This window comes from Amblyomma americanum, chromosome 1 (genome assembly GCF_052857255.1).
Source record: "Amblyomma americanum isolate KBUSLIRL-KWMA chromosome 1, ASM5285725v1, whole genome shotgun sequence".
NCBI lineage: Eukaryota > Metazoa > Arthropoda > Arachnida > Ixodida > Ixodidae > Amblyomma > Amblyomma americanum.
This window is the reverse complement of record NC_135497.1, coordinates 12,923,975-12,939,429: the sequence shown is the minus strand read 5'-3', so window position 1 is coordinate 12,939,429 and position 15,455 is coordinate 12,923,975. Positions and strand designations below refer to the sequence as shown.

Genomic DNA, 15,455 nt, shown 5'->3' with positions numbered 1-15,455 from the left:
GTGCCTATGGCTCAATGTCTCTGATGCCTGGTGCATTTAACCTCCCACAAAAAAAACCACACATCTTTCACATGGGTCATTCCAATGAATGTCTGCTTTCTCAGAAAAGGCACCGTATGCGTTTCAGTCATCACTTTTCACATCACACAGGTAGCCCCCTCCAGACTTTTGCCAAAAGATAAAAAAAAATCCTCACATATGCTGCAGTGCTTTCCTCCCGGTGTCAGCATCAAAAACTGTGGCACACTGTCATGCAATGTAGTGTTACGCATTTGTAGCCTAAAAATATTCTGATATGGGGGTTATCTCACATGCGTGATACCCAGACTTTTTCTAGTTTAGTTGTTGATGCATCTTGATGGTAAAGCATCAGTTATTTGGGGTGAGGATTTGCCTCCAACTGATTGCATCAAAATGTTGGTGCAAGCTTGTCGATTAGGGCCACATCTGCCAACTGGCAATTTTACCTGTACTTCAATGCTGCACATTCATGGACTCACTTTTTTTTTATGCAAACAGCCACATACCTGAAGAAGCCACTCCTCCAACGATGTGCGTTTCAAGTCCATGAGTGCCCCTCTGCCCATCCCTCATGCAAAACCTACTGAACGCCATTTATGGTGGGTGAGCGAGCGAATAAATAAATTGGCATTCATCAAAGTGAATGATGCCAGCAGTATATACTACATATAATATAAGGGTTGGACTTTTGCTTTTCTCATGGTTTATTTTACAACGCAGGTTTCTCTTATTTTTCTTAATATTATTTTCTATGAATGAATTCCCACGTCTTTTTTGACACCTTAACATGGAAGTACATCTTGGCCATTTTGTCATGAGTAGTTAACTCCCATATGGTCGTACATACAGCTGTATTTGTAGAAGCAAATGATATCGCCGTTTAAAAAAACACCAGAAGCTAAATAATAAAACACACAGACAAAACGGCAAATTAATGCTTACTTCTAACAATTGGGCTGTCATGCCGTCATTGGATAGATACACTGGGTTAAGTAAAAGAGCCGGTGGTCTGTGTGCCGACTGGAGCGATGGAACCAAAGCTGAACTGTTGCGGTAAACAAAAGACGGCACTTATGCTTACGCACGATGCTATTACATGCAGTGGAGAACCTACTTAACAAAGTTCATGCACTAACCGGGTGATGACAGTAAATAGCACTATGCTGGCAAACAACGTCTGGCGAGGAGTGGAGCCTCCTAGTCGGCAGAGCCACTAAAAGGGGCCCCGAAACACATCATCAGTGCATTGTTTTGCCTCTTGGTTGCATAGAATGAGTTATAGTGGTGCTATTAGCATCGGTCGTACCGCGTATACTGTGGTTTTTAATATTTTAATTAGCTCGCAAAAACAAATTCGTGGCGCTGACGGTCACCATACAGTGGCGGTTTTTAGCAGTAGATATGACATCACTTAGTGGGAGCTTGATGATTGGACAAAGAGTGAATATACTGCAAATTGTGTTAATAACTATAGATACGTCTTGTCAAGTTTTTGTGTTTTATATTACACCAACAAAACCAACTTGTTTGCCTTAGATAAAAGCGCTGTAAAGCAAGTAAAACAAAAATACACCACCAGAGGCTCTGGCTACATTTTGCATCGAAAGACTTTGCGCCTCTCTGTAAACATTCTACGACCTAGCACACAACACTTATGGCTACTCTCTATGTATCTGAGAAAGGCTTTGCGGAATCAATCCAATCGGGCCACTGCACTCTATAAGCGTTCGTTTCAATCCCAAGGGAGGGTGCAAAGAAAAAAGCCGTTTGTTTCAAATTTAGCAGTGCGCATCGTCAGCTTGTGGAGGATCACCGGGCGGCGGCGCAATATGGCACTGGCGCCACGTTTCCGCCAATGCGCGTGCTCCTTGCTCGCCATGGCCAACCAGCGTGCAAGGAGCAACGGGCCATGGCAGGCGGTAAGCAGTAGCGGCATGCGCTATGCTAAATGTGTCTGATATCTTGCGCAGGCCGTCACACCGTCGCAGTATCTCGCGCTCGAGTTTGGATCCAGTTCGGATCGCGTTCGGGTCCATAAGTAAGGGAACGTCACTGATCAGTGTTCCCTTCTGCACCGTCGATGTGACGATGAAGCATCGCTGGGTCAGCTAGGTGTTCACATGGTTGTTGTAACCATGCAAATGGCACTGCCAGCCTTGGCAAGAACGAGTTACAGAGAACAAGCAACCATGCAGTTCAAACTTCCGCGACGTGCTCAGGTAGGCTGTTTTGATTGGTCCCCCCAAGTGTCATCATTGGGAGAGTGAAACGGGAATGGGAAGCTGTGTGAAAATCGAGTTCAGGGTAGCATTTTTTGTGCTTGCATTTTGAAATTTCTTCATTAATAAACTCCTGTTCCTATGCATCGATTCTTGCAATTCTTTTTGAGTCAGCATCTGTGTGACATAAAGAATCCATCTGAATTGTAACCGGCATCCGTTCAAGCAGTTTCGCAGCCCCTTTAACTCTTTCTTTACCACGGGAAAACAGGTAGTTTCAGGGAAGTAGTTTCAGGTAGTGTAGCTAAAAAAATTATCTTTTTAATGATACAAAGAAAGAAATAGAATATATGTTGCCTGTGAGAGAAAAAATATTTGATTAGGAAAATTTGAGACACTCGCACAAAAAGTCACAAAAATATTAAACATATCCAGTTAGGATAATAAAAAATCTAGAACATAATTTTTATGCCAAAAATGAGTTACATAACACTTTAAGCTAACACTCCACTGAGCAGTGCCATGTCCGCTGGTGGCACAGTACACAGTCAAGGGTAGATGCCGCGAAATCACGGGAGCACCACCGCTGCTGAGTCCGATCATAGTGAGAACAGGTCGCCACCTTGGGCAACGTGCTTCCACAATTGCTCCGTGTTGACAAGTTTCGTGCAAAGCTAAAAAACTCCCCTCATGCGGCTGACAAAAAAAAAAAACGATTCCGAAACTGGAGTACAGTCCTTTTACACTTGTACAGAAGCGGACCGGATTGCTCAGAATGGGGCATTCTGGACCATCGTTAAAAATGAACGAGTTGAATAGGTGCAGTAAGAAAAGGCAGAGATGCCTGAAAACAGACAAGTGCACTACTTAATGCACGGTCACCATGCACCTCACTTCTATATCTTCTCCTCTGTCTGCATTTAACTTCTACGCATTAGCCAGCAAGCCATGGTCAAGGATAATGATTACCTTTTTCTAACCCCTCAGCACAAATGTCCATACAGAACACCGGCACTATGAAAAAGACACTGCTGGGTGCAGGATGTTAACTGACCCAGTATCATGCCAAATTGTTGTGCTAGTCAAACGGGTACTTTTGATCCTAACTGAACTCTGCATTGAGGTCAAAACACCCAGTGCAACACGGGCATTTTCAAAGCTCATTGAGAAGTTTCCCTCATGTGTGAAGGGTGGCACCAAATGTCATCAGTAGCATGCTGATGTCCAGAAACATTGCAGCCAAGGCAGTCTTGGTGCGGGATGACATCGTTGCTGGCTCTTTTCGTCATCGAGATTGCCTTCAGGCCCCAGTGAGTAGAAATTGCCCAGCCTTCATCAAGGGGAAACGCTGTCACAATCCGGGGTGCACACAGCTTGCTTGTCAACAAATAGAGCAACAAATGCACATCAGCGTCCACAAGTTTGTGACAATTGCAAATCACCACACTTCCTTTTCTTTGCCCACACACTTTTGTCAGTTGTGCTCTGAGAAGACACACTGGAAGTGGTCACAGCGTCAGCTGGGGACACCGTGGGGACAACCTTTGTTTGCCGCGACAGTGGAGCAGGTGTTCAGATTTTATAGACGCGTTTTTATTTGAGCGGGCATGGCGCACTAAAATATCATGCCTTTCAATCAATTTATACGTTATCATTTGTGCTTTTATTTTATTAACTTGCTTTCCTTTTCATAGCTCAATGAGGTTGAGAGTGTCAGCGGCCACTTTCGATTATGCTTGAAAACTTCAAGGGGAATTGTGATCAAGCCAAGCAGGATTGGGTTTGACTGCGCTTGAAAGTGGCCATGTGACAACCTCCAGCCTGCACAGAGTTCGATTAGCACTGACTCAATAAGGATCAAAAGTGGACAGGGGTATCAGTGCAAAGCTGGGTCCTAAATGCTAGATCCCAGGGTGCCCGATACAAGAACCAGCTCTCGGAAAATGTGAACCAAAAAAGGAAAATGATCCATGGAAAGAAACAGAAACGATAATGAAAACCTAAAAAGGAAATCACAATTCAAACAGTTTTAGTATTCAGTAAAAGCAGTGTTCTTGAAAAAGCAGATCACCTCACTGCCTCTGTGACACAATGCTGGTGTATTATTGTTCTTGGTGGTTTTGCCTTTGACAAAGTCAGCTGGTATGACAATATACTGCCGTCATTAGGCTACTTGATACACAATGATATGCATAAAGCCAGTACAGCCCTCTAGGGTGCCCATCCCACTATGTCAGCACAGTAATCTCTTTGTGTGTACACCAAGAGTGGAGGAAAGATGCTACAGGCAGCATCATTACTGCTGCAAGGAGAGATTTATAAAACATTACTAAAGAAAGACAGGACGGGGCGCTTCCTCGTCCTGTACTGCGTCTTTGTGTGTGCAAAAAACATGTTACTGGAATTACTAAACAGCATACACACAGTGGGAACAAACTTCATAGGCATGCAAAAATAACACATTCACACTAGCTGCCTCAGCTACCAAACAGTAAACATCAGCAAACATATGTGCCTGCTTATAACTGCACATTACACTCCAGCAGAAACAATTAGGGGTGTGCGAATATTCGAAATACTCCAATACCAATTAAAATACCCTCCTAATCAACTGATTGAACGAATGAAATAGTGCATATTTAGAAATATTCCAAATGAATCGAATACAACCTCAAGTGTTTGAACAGCTCTCTAATAACAAAGTTCAAATCGGGCACACCATTGTTTTCTTCAACGGCGGTTTCAAAAACAGCCCCTTCTGATGTTGCACAAGATGCTGCTGCGATTGGCTTATGCATTCAGTGCCGCGATGCGATACGTTCGTGTGGTGGCGTTTATGATGCTCAAACATATGGCCTTCAATACTGGGCGACGTCGCAGGGTTCAGCCAGGTCTGCAAAACCCTACCTCCATGCCTGATATTACAAGCCATGGCTCATAACACCAGCCTCTCTCATCAACCGAGATTTGGCATTAGTCTGTTTGCTGTCGCCGCCAGAAGCAAAAGGTTGTTTTCCGAGGCGAGAGAGTTAATATACTGACATACTGACGCTGCACGCTTTATAGTAGAGATCAATGTTTTGTCTTTTGACAGCTACTGCTTTAACTTCATGAGTTGTCCCTAGTTCTTTGCTATTTTGTAATATTATTTGTTTTGTATGAATATTCGCACAAGTAGTGAATAATCAATTGAATATTAGATTCGTATTCAATTCGTTACAGAAGCAAGACTATTTGTATTCACTTCGGCTTCGAAAAAGTACTATTTGCACACCCTTAGAAACAATGTTGACAGAAACAGAAAACGTGCCAGCTACTTTCAAACACTACTTCCACACAAGGGGACATATGGTGGAAAGCTGTTTGCAGCGAGCAAAGGAGATTCTCAAAGAGACGCCCACATATTTGTCTACAGCACTCGAACAGAGCACCCTGTGGTGCATTTTTGACAATGTAGATGTTAAACAAGATCCATGAGAGGCCACTGCTAAATGATGCAAGTGTGCTCCCCGGTGTGCCATTCGAGCACTCTGGACAGGTGTATGAGCATACCCATCCTTGTCCGGCGGTTCGATCCAACCACTTCCCGCAGACAGACATCCAAGCCACTAGGCCAAGTTCCCCTCTCCACTTTGCCAAGGGTGACAACAATGGCGCTAATAACGCAGCCCACTCTGCCATGAATTTATCCCAAGTAAAATTTCGCTCAAGTGGGCCTCTAAGGCATTAGAGTGAACATGAGTGGGTAGCTGTCATCTCTCAGCCCAACATCCAAGTGCCACATGCGCTGTTCAGGTAGTTCAAATGTAACAACCACTTTCCGCACAGAAAGAGAAACAGGGCAATAATATAACATGCCAAGTCTGGTGCTGCATCACAGGCCACAAGTGCATATCCATTCAACAAAAAGTTCCTCTACCTGAACAATGAGAGCAGAGTGTCTCTGTGTGATTGGGGCAGGTAAGGCAAAAAGTATAAAATGTAGACGCTACTTTTCCAAATAAATATCAAGTATTTGTGCCAGCAGCCGCATTTTCTTCTTTTGATGTTACTGTTGTTGCAGACATAATTGCACATATGCGAACTGCAGCGAAGACAAGACGACGAACAGACAGAAGCAGGACTGGTTGCAGACATCAGCAGTACCAACGCAATGTTACTGATTTTAGACTAATATCTCTTGAAAGCTATAAATCAAGTTCTGCTTACAAGCTTGCTTCCCCTTTGCTCAAGCAGGCTAGTGCACCAAGCACTTTGAAGATGATAGTTGCACACCCTTCAATGGGTTGACTCTTAATACTTCGAAAGCAATATTAACAGTAGTTGCAAAAAAAACGTTTTTAGTAGTAGGCAGGTGGGTGTCTTGCGTGTAAGGTCATCACAGCACCACAGCTTGTCAAGCAAGTGCCGCCTTTCAAGTAAGAATACCAAGCATTACCTGATGTGGACAGCCATCTTTGATTTTAATGAAAACATATCTGAAGCATGAGAGGAGGAAAAATAAACGTATCTACTTGATCTGTATTCAATATTTTTGCAGAACATTGCAGATTTTACAGCAGAAGCAGTGCTACTGTAACTCTGCAAAAATGCTGGTCTGGGTGTCTGAAGCCTCTGCAGCCACACACCGCCACACTCCAGAAATGCCATTCACCCCCTGCACGCCTACCTCCCCCACTAAAATTCTCAACTGCGCGCTAATTTCATGAGGGCAGTAGACACCTTAAGGGAATGACATGATAGCTAATCAGTTAACGCCCATATATGCACAATTGGTCTTTCTGCAGTGAACATTCACAGAGGAGTCCTCATACCACTCCTGGCGCAGTAGTGCAGCTGTTAAGCACTGGCAGGTACTGGTGGGATTAGTATGATCCAGCTAGGTTGCTCTTCCCAAGCCACCTGCCACGTTGCATTAGGAGTTTTCCTCAATGGGGCAAGTAAGGCTTAAGCCAGCTTAAAAGCGAATTCAAAAACATAGTGGGAAAAAGCAGCTGCCTTCCACCCTACCCACCCACCTTCACCCTCCATAGTGTAAAGCCTCGGTTAGAGTAAAAGGATTCACTAAAGTAAATTCAGGGCCCTACATGTGCTGTGGTGGGGTGTATGGTCCAAGTCAGCTTGAGCTTGGCACCATGCTGTAGCTACAGCCTGCTTACGTACAGGTGCGGTGGAGGCAGTCTTTGAGCATGGCATGCCATGTCTATTATTATGGAACATGGTACCAGCGCAAGAAACAAGGACGAAGGGAGAAGACAAACAACACGAACGCCGGCGTTCATGTTGTCTGCCTTCTCCCTTCGTCCTAGTTTCTTACGCTGGTACCATGTTCCATAATAATGCAAACCAACTAGCCCAGCTGTCTACCCTTAGTGCCATGTCTATTAGGCCGCTGTAATGAGTACGACTTTATATCCTTGCGGGGGTGAGGATGTCAGCACCCTCTCACGTCCTTAGGTCGTCGTCTGTACATGGAGATGTTGTGGGTCAGGAAAGTTTGGCACACTCCAAAGCTGTTCATGCACATGAAATCCGAGAATGGTGAGGGTAAATCATGGTCTCTGGGACAGCAAGCAGTTCCACTTCCAAAGGAATGTTCACTGAAGACTATTCTGCTGCCCTGAAATGTAACACCCATGGCATGAAGACAGCCAACACCATGCTCTGGATGCATACCGCATTTACTCACCTAAGTTGCATACTTTTTTCCCTAAAATTAAGGCTTCAGAAACGGGGTGCACAAATTATGCAGAGATTTAGCAAACATGTCCTAAAAGCTCTATATATGACATAACACTAAATGTATTGGTATATTGCCGCGTGTAAGTCGACCTCTCAACTTGCACCCCTCGCTGGCCTAAAAAAGTTGACTGGAAATATAAGTCGACACATAGATCCCCCCCCGCCCGGCATGACGGCGCGTGCGCAGCTCAAAGCAATAACCGCTAAACAATACAATCGCAAAGCCAGCAGTCGGAGGCAGATGGAGATATAAGGTGGCCCAGATGAGTAGCGGCAAACAGAACAGCCAGCCAGAGGTCACCGGAAGTCTGCTCTCGCAGCCGTTCGTACAGAAAAATGACCACCAGCGCAAGTGAGCCGGGTAAAAGGCACGCAGTTCACTTTTTCTACCCGGAAGTAATTCACAAATGAATTACCCGCCTTTTTTGACACCACTCACCTTTCGCAGATGCGACGAGTCTGACACGCGCACCCACGTGCATGCTGGTGTGCTTGCGCAGCAGGGAGTGCAAAATATTCAAGTAAATACCGTATTATGGGCTACCATGTAATATGTCAACACTCCCATGGTGCTAGAAAGGCAGGGAGTATCATGGTATGATTGGTAGGTGTGATATCAAGCGTTCGACCCTGAGGGCTACTTTGACCTACAGTGACCCCACCTCTGCACCTCTAGCCCGAACGACGCCCTCTCTTCCCTTTTTCTGCACTGCCACAGAAAGTATAGTTATGCATACCCTGCGTGGCTTGACTTGAGCCGTGGCAGTTTTAATGGTCTGCCATGTTTTCTGGAGCGCTCGTTGCTGCAGTTCTGAAGCAGGACTGCGCTCAGATCTTCTCCAGCTGGACTGGTGCTTGGTGCATGGCTGGAAGCAAATTCCAGGAGGCAATGCATGAATTCTACTATCTACTCAAACAGCAGCTCAGTTAAAACTTTCCCCATCATTTATATGTCCGTGCCAAGCAGAACATTACATTGGAAGCACTCCAAGCACACATTTACGTTCACAGAGACGCAACCCGTAGAACAACTAATCAATTGCTTCACAGATGGCATGATTGAGCTTCATATGAAAAAAGAAAAAGACTAATAACAGTTTGTGTTTGCAAAAGTCAGTGACAAGCAGTCTTACAGCTTACGTTGTACAGGATCAGGATTTAACAAACAGCTCAACCTCTTCCAGTACATACATGATTATTGGTTCACATGAGGTGAACTGCTTTTCTGAAAATTTTCTCTAGGACTTTTACTGAACTGCCATGAGTTGTAGCGGATCATTGGAAAGGCAGTTAAAAGGAAAGGTAAACTGGAAGATATCAACAGTGCAGCACATGCAGCTGGGTTTGTTGGTTCACACTTGAGGGAGAAAAAAAAAGTGCGAGCGCATGTATACTGTGGGAGGACTGAATGAGCACTAATGTTCAGCCGCCTTTATTTGACGTAACACATTTTTATACATGTATCTTTACCCTTGTGCAGATGCTGATGAACAAAACAGATAGCAATACAACTAAAATTGAATCTCACAATGCCTGATTTAACGAAGTTCCCGATATAGCGAAAAAATTTGGATTCCCTGACAAGTTCCCATATGGTTCAATGTTCTCAATAACCCAAAATAGCAACACAAACAGCCACTAAACCGGATTTAATGAAGTTTTTCCTGGAATAAATGAGTAAAAAAAAACGGCGATTTTTCACTTATGTCCACGATGCCTTGCAGCTTGTTGGCAGCGTGCCAGCAGTAACCTGTATGCGCCAAGTCAGCAGCCCTGGTTTACTTTGACGGGGCTACGCCGCAGCATGGAACAAGGGACTCTGAAGTTGGCGGAGCTTCCCACCTTGGCTTCGAATTCATTTTACCGGATGGCGCTTTCACACACAAGCGATTCAGGCCGCTTTCGCAAACTTAACATAAGCGTAGGCGCGGGTTGTCAGCAAATATGATGCCACAGTAGCTTTAGTAGAATGCCACTATACTACTATTTTAGATTTCGAAGGGCAGAAAAATGCCTTCCTCAGTTTTACCAATTTTCCTGATTTAACAAAATAATTCGTGGCTGCTCTTCATTTCGTTAAATTGAGGTTTAACTTTAATCTCATGGTTACAGAAACATATCAAGGAAAAACATTTCAGTCCCATGTAAAACCACTAAGTGTCACTAAAACAATATTCTCTTTTCTAAATAAAGGATATACCACAGTGACACTTCAGTGGTGCTATGTAATGTGGAATGTTTGTTTTTGTGTGCTTCCGTCATCATGCTATGACTGAGATCTATTCTTTCATCAAAATGCTTTCTGCCAAATAAAGCCTGTCAAAAATTGGCACCCGTCCCATCTTTTTACTATGTCTTTAGTTTTCACTTCTGTTTCTTTTTTCCCGAATGTCAACACTGATCTTGAAAATCACTCCAACAGTATTAAATGCCATTTTTCCAAATTCCAATTTATATTGTTTTGATCAGAATAACAGTTAAAAAACTAAGTAACTATTTGCAATTCTGAGCTTCGACATTAGCAGTATCCAAGTCCACTCCAGTAAAAACACATTTGCATGCTCATCATAAATAATAATGTCATCTCCACAGCTTCAGTTAATTACATCACTGATACACATAGCAAAAACACAACACCTAAAACTGAACCCAAAAATAAACAAAACTGATTTTGGCCCATCTCGAGCAAGTTGCAGTGAAAATGTGGAACCAGGAGGCATTTTTTCTTCTTTCTACATTTTTCAGCATTATTTGCTTATTAAATCACTGACAGCAGCTCTGTTCGTACACAGAAGAGCATGCAGTGAGGCTACTCAACAGTCCTAGCTAGATATGACCAACGATAATGGTTCCGGCGTTTAGCTACTAATCCCAAGGTCACAGGTTCAATCTTGGCTGTAGCAGCCATATTTTGATGGAGGCAAAATACAAAATCGCCCATGCCATGTCAGGTGGTCGAAATTAATCCGGAGTGCACCACTCATAGTCCATGTTAAACAGCACAACTTACAATTCATTAACCTGGTTATATTTTTTCCACAGTCCTGTTAGTTCTGTCAAATATGTATCAAGGCTAGAAAAGCTATGCAACAACTTGCTTTAATAACTGGCAGCATGTTGAAAATAAGATGGCTCACCCGAGAGACAAAAGTTGAACACACTGAACATGAAAAGTTGAACATGTTTGCAACTTTCAAAATTTACTGAAACATGGTGCTCCCTCCAGTTTTTGCCAGAACTTGCCTCCATCTCCAGTTCCGGAGCTTCATGGATTGACAGCGGCACCAAGACAACCTTGTTAACCTTAAAAACTTGGTGATTTCCAGGCAGAGACCCAATGAGACTCATCTGCCGTATAAGCACCAGCCGCTGGTCCGAGTCTGCAATATTAGGATGAAACAGCATCACAAATTTATAATAAACTCTGACTGGGGGCTGTGGCTAGCACCTTGAAGTATACATAGTGAGGCAGCAAGGGACCAAAAGAAGAAATGTACCAAAGCGAACAGTCATTTGAATTCAAGTAGGAGCCCTCTTTGGTAATTTGGTTCAGTTCCCAGGATGGCGGTTTTGTCGAAGTTGATTCTATGGTCTGCGTCTTGTGTCCTCTTGCCTAATTTTTTAGGTTAGGTCTTTGCCGATGGCGCAAGGAAATTTGCAGAGAATGCCTTGGGCTCTTTCTCTGTGTGACCGACGTAGGCAAAGCGCAACAGTCGCTACTTGGAGACCCCCTTTTTTCAGGATACGGGCAATGGTTCCGCTGTCATAAAGAGAGTGACTGGGGTTGGTTGATTCCTTGGTGCAAGTTGCTGTGTTTTTGGAATATCATGCAATCCTCTTTTGTTCTGTCAAGTTCTGTGTTTCAACTCTTTGTAATAATGTCTTCAGAAGAAAAGGTGCCAGCGACCATCACTGCACAGCCCCTCAGCGTGACTCAACGTTCTGACCAGCCATGTATTCATGAACACTCTTACTAGCAACAAAATAACGTTACTTCTACAAAGTAGGCTCCGCCCCCCCAAAAAAAGTCAACAGCACTGACAGCATGTTTGCAAGATTCACATACAGTGCAAAAGCAGGGCGTACTAGTGTCGCAACTACCGGATTTGTGCCACGTAGATGACAATGAGCGAACACTACCGCGGGATGGAGCACTCGCACTAGGTCAGGCTAGGCGCTAGGCTCGCGCTCCCGGCTGAACCAGAAGGTAACGATTTTGCTAGGTTCTGAGCCTCTGGATTGGTGCTGTCACACTAGGACATGGCTAGGCTTAGAACAGGCAGCCTCGATAAATTTAATGCTTGCACAGTCTGACAACTTGAAGTGCTGGAACCAACAAGCAACACTGGCCAGTCAGAGTTTTATTCCCAAGCTGGGAAAAATTAGTTCTGTGTGAATACAGAATTTTTACTGCCAAATTTATTTAAGGAAATAAGTCAGCAAGGAAACAAAAGAAAAGAGAAACAGCTGTACAGCTGCAGAAAACAGGTCAACCAATCGTTATTTAAGAAGCTAAAATGGCAATGGCAAGTTCCAATTTTCACGCCCTCTAAGTTGCTGGTTCTGAAGTCAGCACAAGTTATACACTTCGGATAAGTTTTTATTTTTTAGGCAAGACAAAAGTACAACACCTGGTATCTTAATCCAACTGTACAACACCTGGTATCTTAATCCAACTGTAGAAGGATGGCAGATTGGGCGAGTTGGTGTTCCATGGTAACAAGAAAATTCAAACAGCGCTAGACAACAGGGCCAGAAAGAGGAGGAGACAAAGACGGCGCTGAACTTACAACTGATTTATTTGAAGTAAGAAGTCAATTTATACGGACAAAACTGGGCACACATGCGCACGGTCATACATCGATGATGAGCAAAAAAAATCCAAAATGCCAACATACACACGTGATGTATCTGCCTTCCAATCTACCCTTGGTGCATCAATATCATTTTTTTCGCTGACAAAGTTAAAGAAGTTTTGCTCATCATCGATGTATGACCGTGCGCATGTGTGCCCAGTTTTGTCCGTATAAATTGACTTCTTACTTCAAATAAACGAGTTGCAAGTTCAGCGCCCTCTTTGTCTCCTACTCTCTCTGGTCCTGTTGTCTAGTGCTGTTTGAATTTTCTTGTTATCTTAATCCAAGGTTTGAAAAATTTTTGTACAATCAAGACAACAGATTGCATTGCTATCCTGTGAAGGAAAACTACTTGTGGACACTGCTGTTATCAGCTACAGGATAAAATGGCAGTCTTTAAAATGACTGCTCCAGTTATGAAACCTAGACAATGAATGAGGAAAACCCTTCTTGCACAACACATTAACTGGCAGTCTACCCCCAAAGGTACATTAAATGGGACCAGTTAACACATCATCCTGTCATGCAGAGTACACCACAAAATATATGCATTTGTTGAGCCCAAAAAGTTTTGCGAAGCAGGTGCCAATTCAGAGGGCTACTTACATATAAGAGGTCCTAAATGACACCACTATTTAGTTCAGTTTTTATTCCACTCATGTACAATGGCTGAGAAAATAGGAAAAAAAGCTGGGAATTGGCTTGACAAAGCTCCCATCTTCCGTAGCAGTTCAACATTGCGATGGCAGGTTACAGTTAAAAATAATGAAAAAAAAAAGAAGACATGGACAAGTAATACACACAATATCATCACAACAACTCACCAGTGTAGCCTCTGTGCTGAAAAAACAATTGGTGGTGACTTTATCACACCAGTGTGCCTTTCTTTTCTTTAAGGCCGAAATTTATTCATATTCTTGTAGGAACATATTCCTGATGCTGTTATATCAAGTGGAGTGAACGGATAGATTAGTCAACGTGTATCAATTCAGGTGTGATGGTCGAACACCCGCACTTTGTGCATGGAAAAAGAACATACCAATGTTGATCAGGGTGTCTTCTATTGCGGAAAATGTCATTTTCACATAGGTTAGCAAGGTCCATTAAATATGATGCAGTGTGACTGTGTACCTGAGATTTGTAAAGCTGAGTTACCCGGTACTGATGAATGACCCTTACATTCATAAGTGTTTTAAAAATAATGATCATGCTAAATATGGTGCATCTGCTACTGCCCTTCATTTCAACATGACTTCAAGTTTTCATCATGACTGCAACGTTCGTGAACATTCAAGCCGCTCACTGGAGAAACTTGTTTACCAGTAGCAATCAAACTGCAGGCACAAAAAACTTGCTTGTGGTCATGCAGTGGATATGCAAAAAGGCAAACACACCTGGATGCGGCTGGAATTTCCCAATGATTCCATACACCGTGCCCAAACAGACGGCATCAGTCAGTTGCTGCAGCTCAGATCCTGCAGAGAAATAGAGGGCCCCAAGCTCGGTTCTTTGCAAACTATTAATGTTGGGCATGTACCACGCGTAGTATCTGCAACTAAAGTACACGCTAGAATTTTCTGCATTCAAATTAAAAATTTCAGGCGCACAAAGACAAAAATGACTGGACGGGTGAAAACTTGGCGCGCAAGTGTCAATGCATGTCTGTAGGCGCAGAAAAATGCAAGCCTCTTCTGTAGTACTACATAATTGAAAGAATAACCCATAACTTCCTCGCACCAGTTGCACTGGCCGCCGCAGCTGTGAAATGCATCCTAGGGGCCAAAATGAAAACTTTACGGGCAGTAAATAAGTAAAGGCAGCCAAAAAACGAACTGATGTGCTTCAATGGCCCGGCCAACACTGACTCGCCGATCGATACTTACAAAAAAAACAGACAGAGAGACCTGACAAGGACAGCGGAGACGTGGTTTGAGGTTGCGCACCGCATTAGTTGGAAGGCGTAAACTTCGCTGCGAGCATTGGTATCAATCAAGTACGGCGGTACAATATAGCTAAAACTGAAGCGCTACTCTGCGCGGCAAACCCATAATGACCACTGTGAATATTACAAGCATTTCACACGGCCAGAAGTCAATAACCACGAAAAGACGCACGTTTTCTCGGTTCCAACTTTCCATCAATACGGCTGCACCACAAAGTTTCTTCACCATCGACGATCACGTAATAGTCCGGTGTCATCAGAATTTCCATGGTGACGAGGAAAACCACCAACAAGAGAGACCGACGGCAAATATTAATTTATCCTAGCACAGGCTCTTCTGTCATGATTTCCCGCCTTAGCTATTCAGATTTTTCCTCACACGCTGCCGATAACGGCGATCGCGAAAGTGACACCACTCCAATACAACCCCTCGCACGGTCCGCCCAGGCAGCCTGCCACAGCTAGCACCACCACAGCAGCGCAAACAGAGCAAATGCGGAAGGAGAAAGAGAGGAGAGAGAGCGAGACGAGGGAGAAAGAAAAAAAAGCGGGTACAGTCTAGAAGACTTTGTAGTGGCAAGAGCGAAGCGGGTTTCGATGGGAGGCGCTGAAGCAGAAAAAGCGGTAGGCCGCGCGCGGCGCTGCCGTCGAATACTGGAGGCCAGGATGGCCAGG

The 15,455-nt window shown here is 43.9% G+C and overlaps 1 protein-coding gene across 1 annotated transcript in view; it reads right to left on the bottom strand.

Annotated features, from left to right (window-relative positions):
• Positions 1 to 15,277, bottom strand: part of sp3 (phosphatidylinositide phosphatase spermathreecae) — a 117,975-nt gene extending 102,698 nt beyond the window's left edge. The window contains exons 1-4 of the mRNA XM_077642989.1: positions 14,953 to 15,277; positions 14,233 to 14,313; positions 11,226 to 11,362; positions 8,720 to 8,848 (exon numbers count right to left, since the gene is read on the bottom strand). Coding sequence (XP_077499115.1) covers positions 8,720 to 8,848; positions 11,226 to 11,362; positions 14,233 to 14,313; positions 14,953 to 15,049 — 444 coding nt within the window. The 5' untranslated portion in view covers positions 15,050 to 15,277. The remainder of the gene's footprint in view (positions 1 to 8,719; positions 8,849 to 11,225; positions 11,363 to 14,232; positions 14,314 to 14,952) is intronic.
• Positions 15,278 to 15,455: the final 178 nt, after the last annotated feature.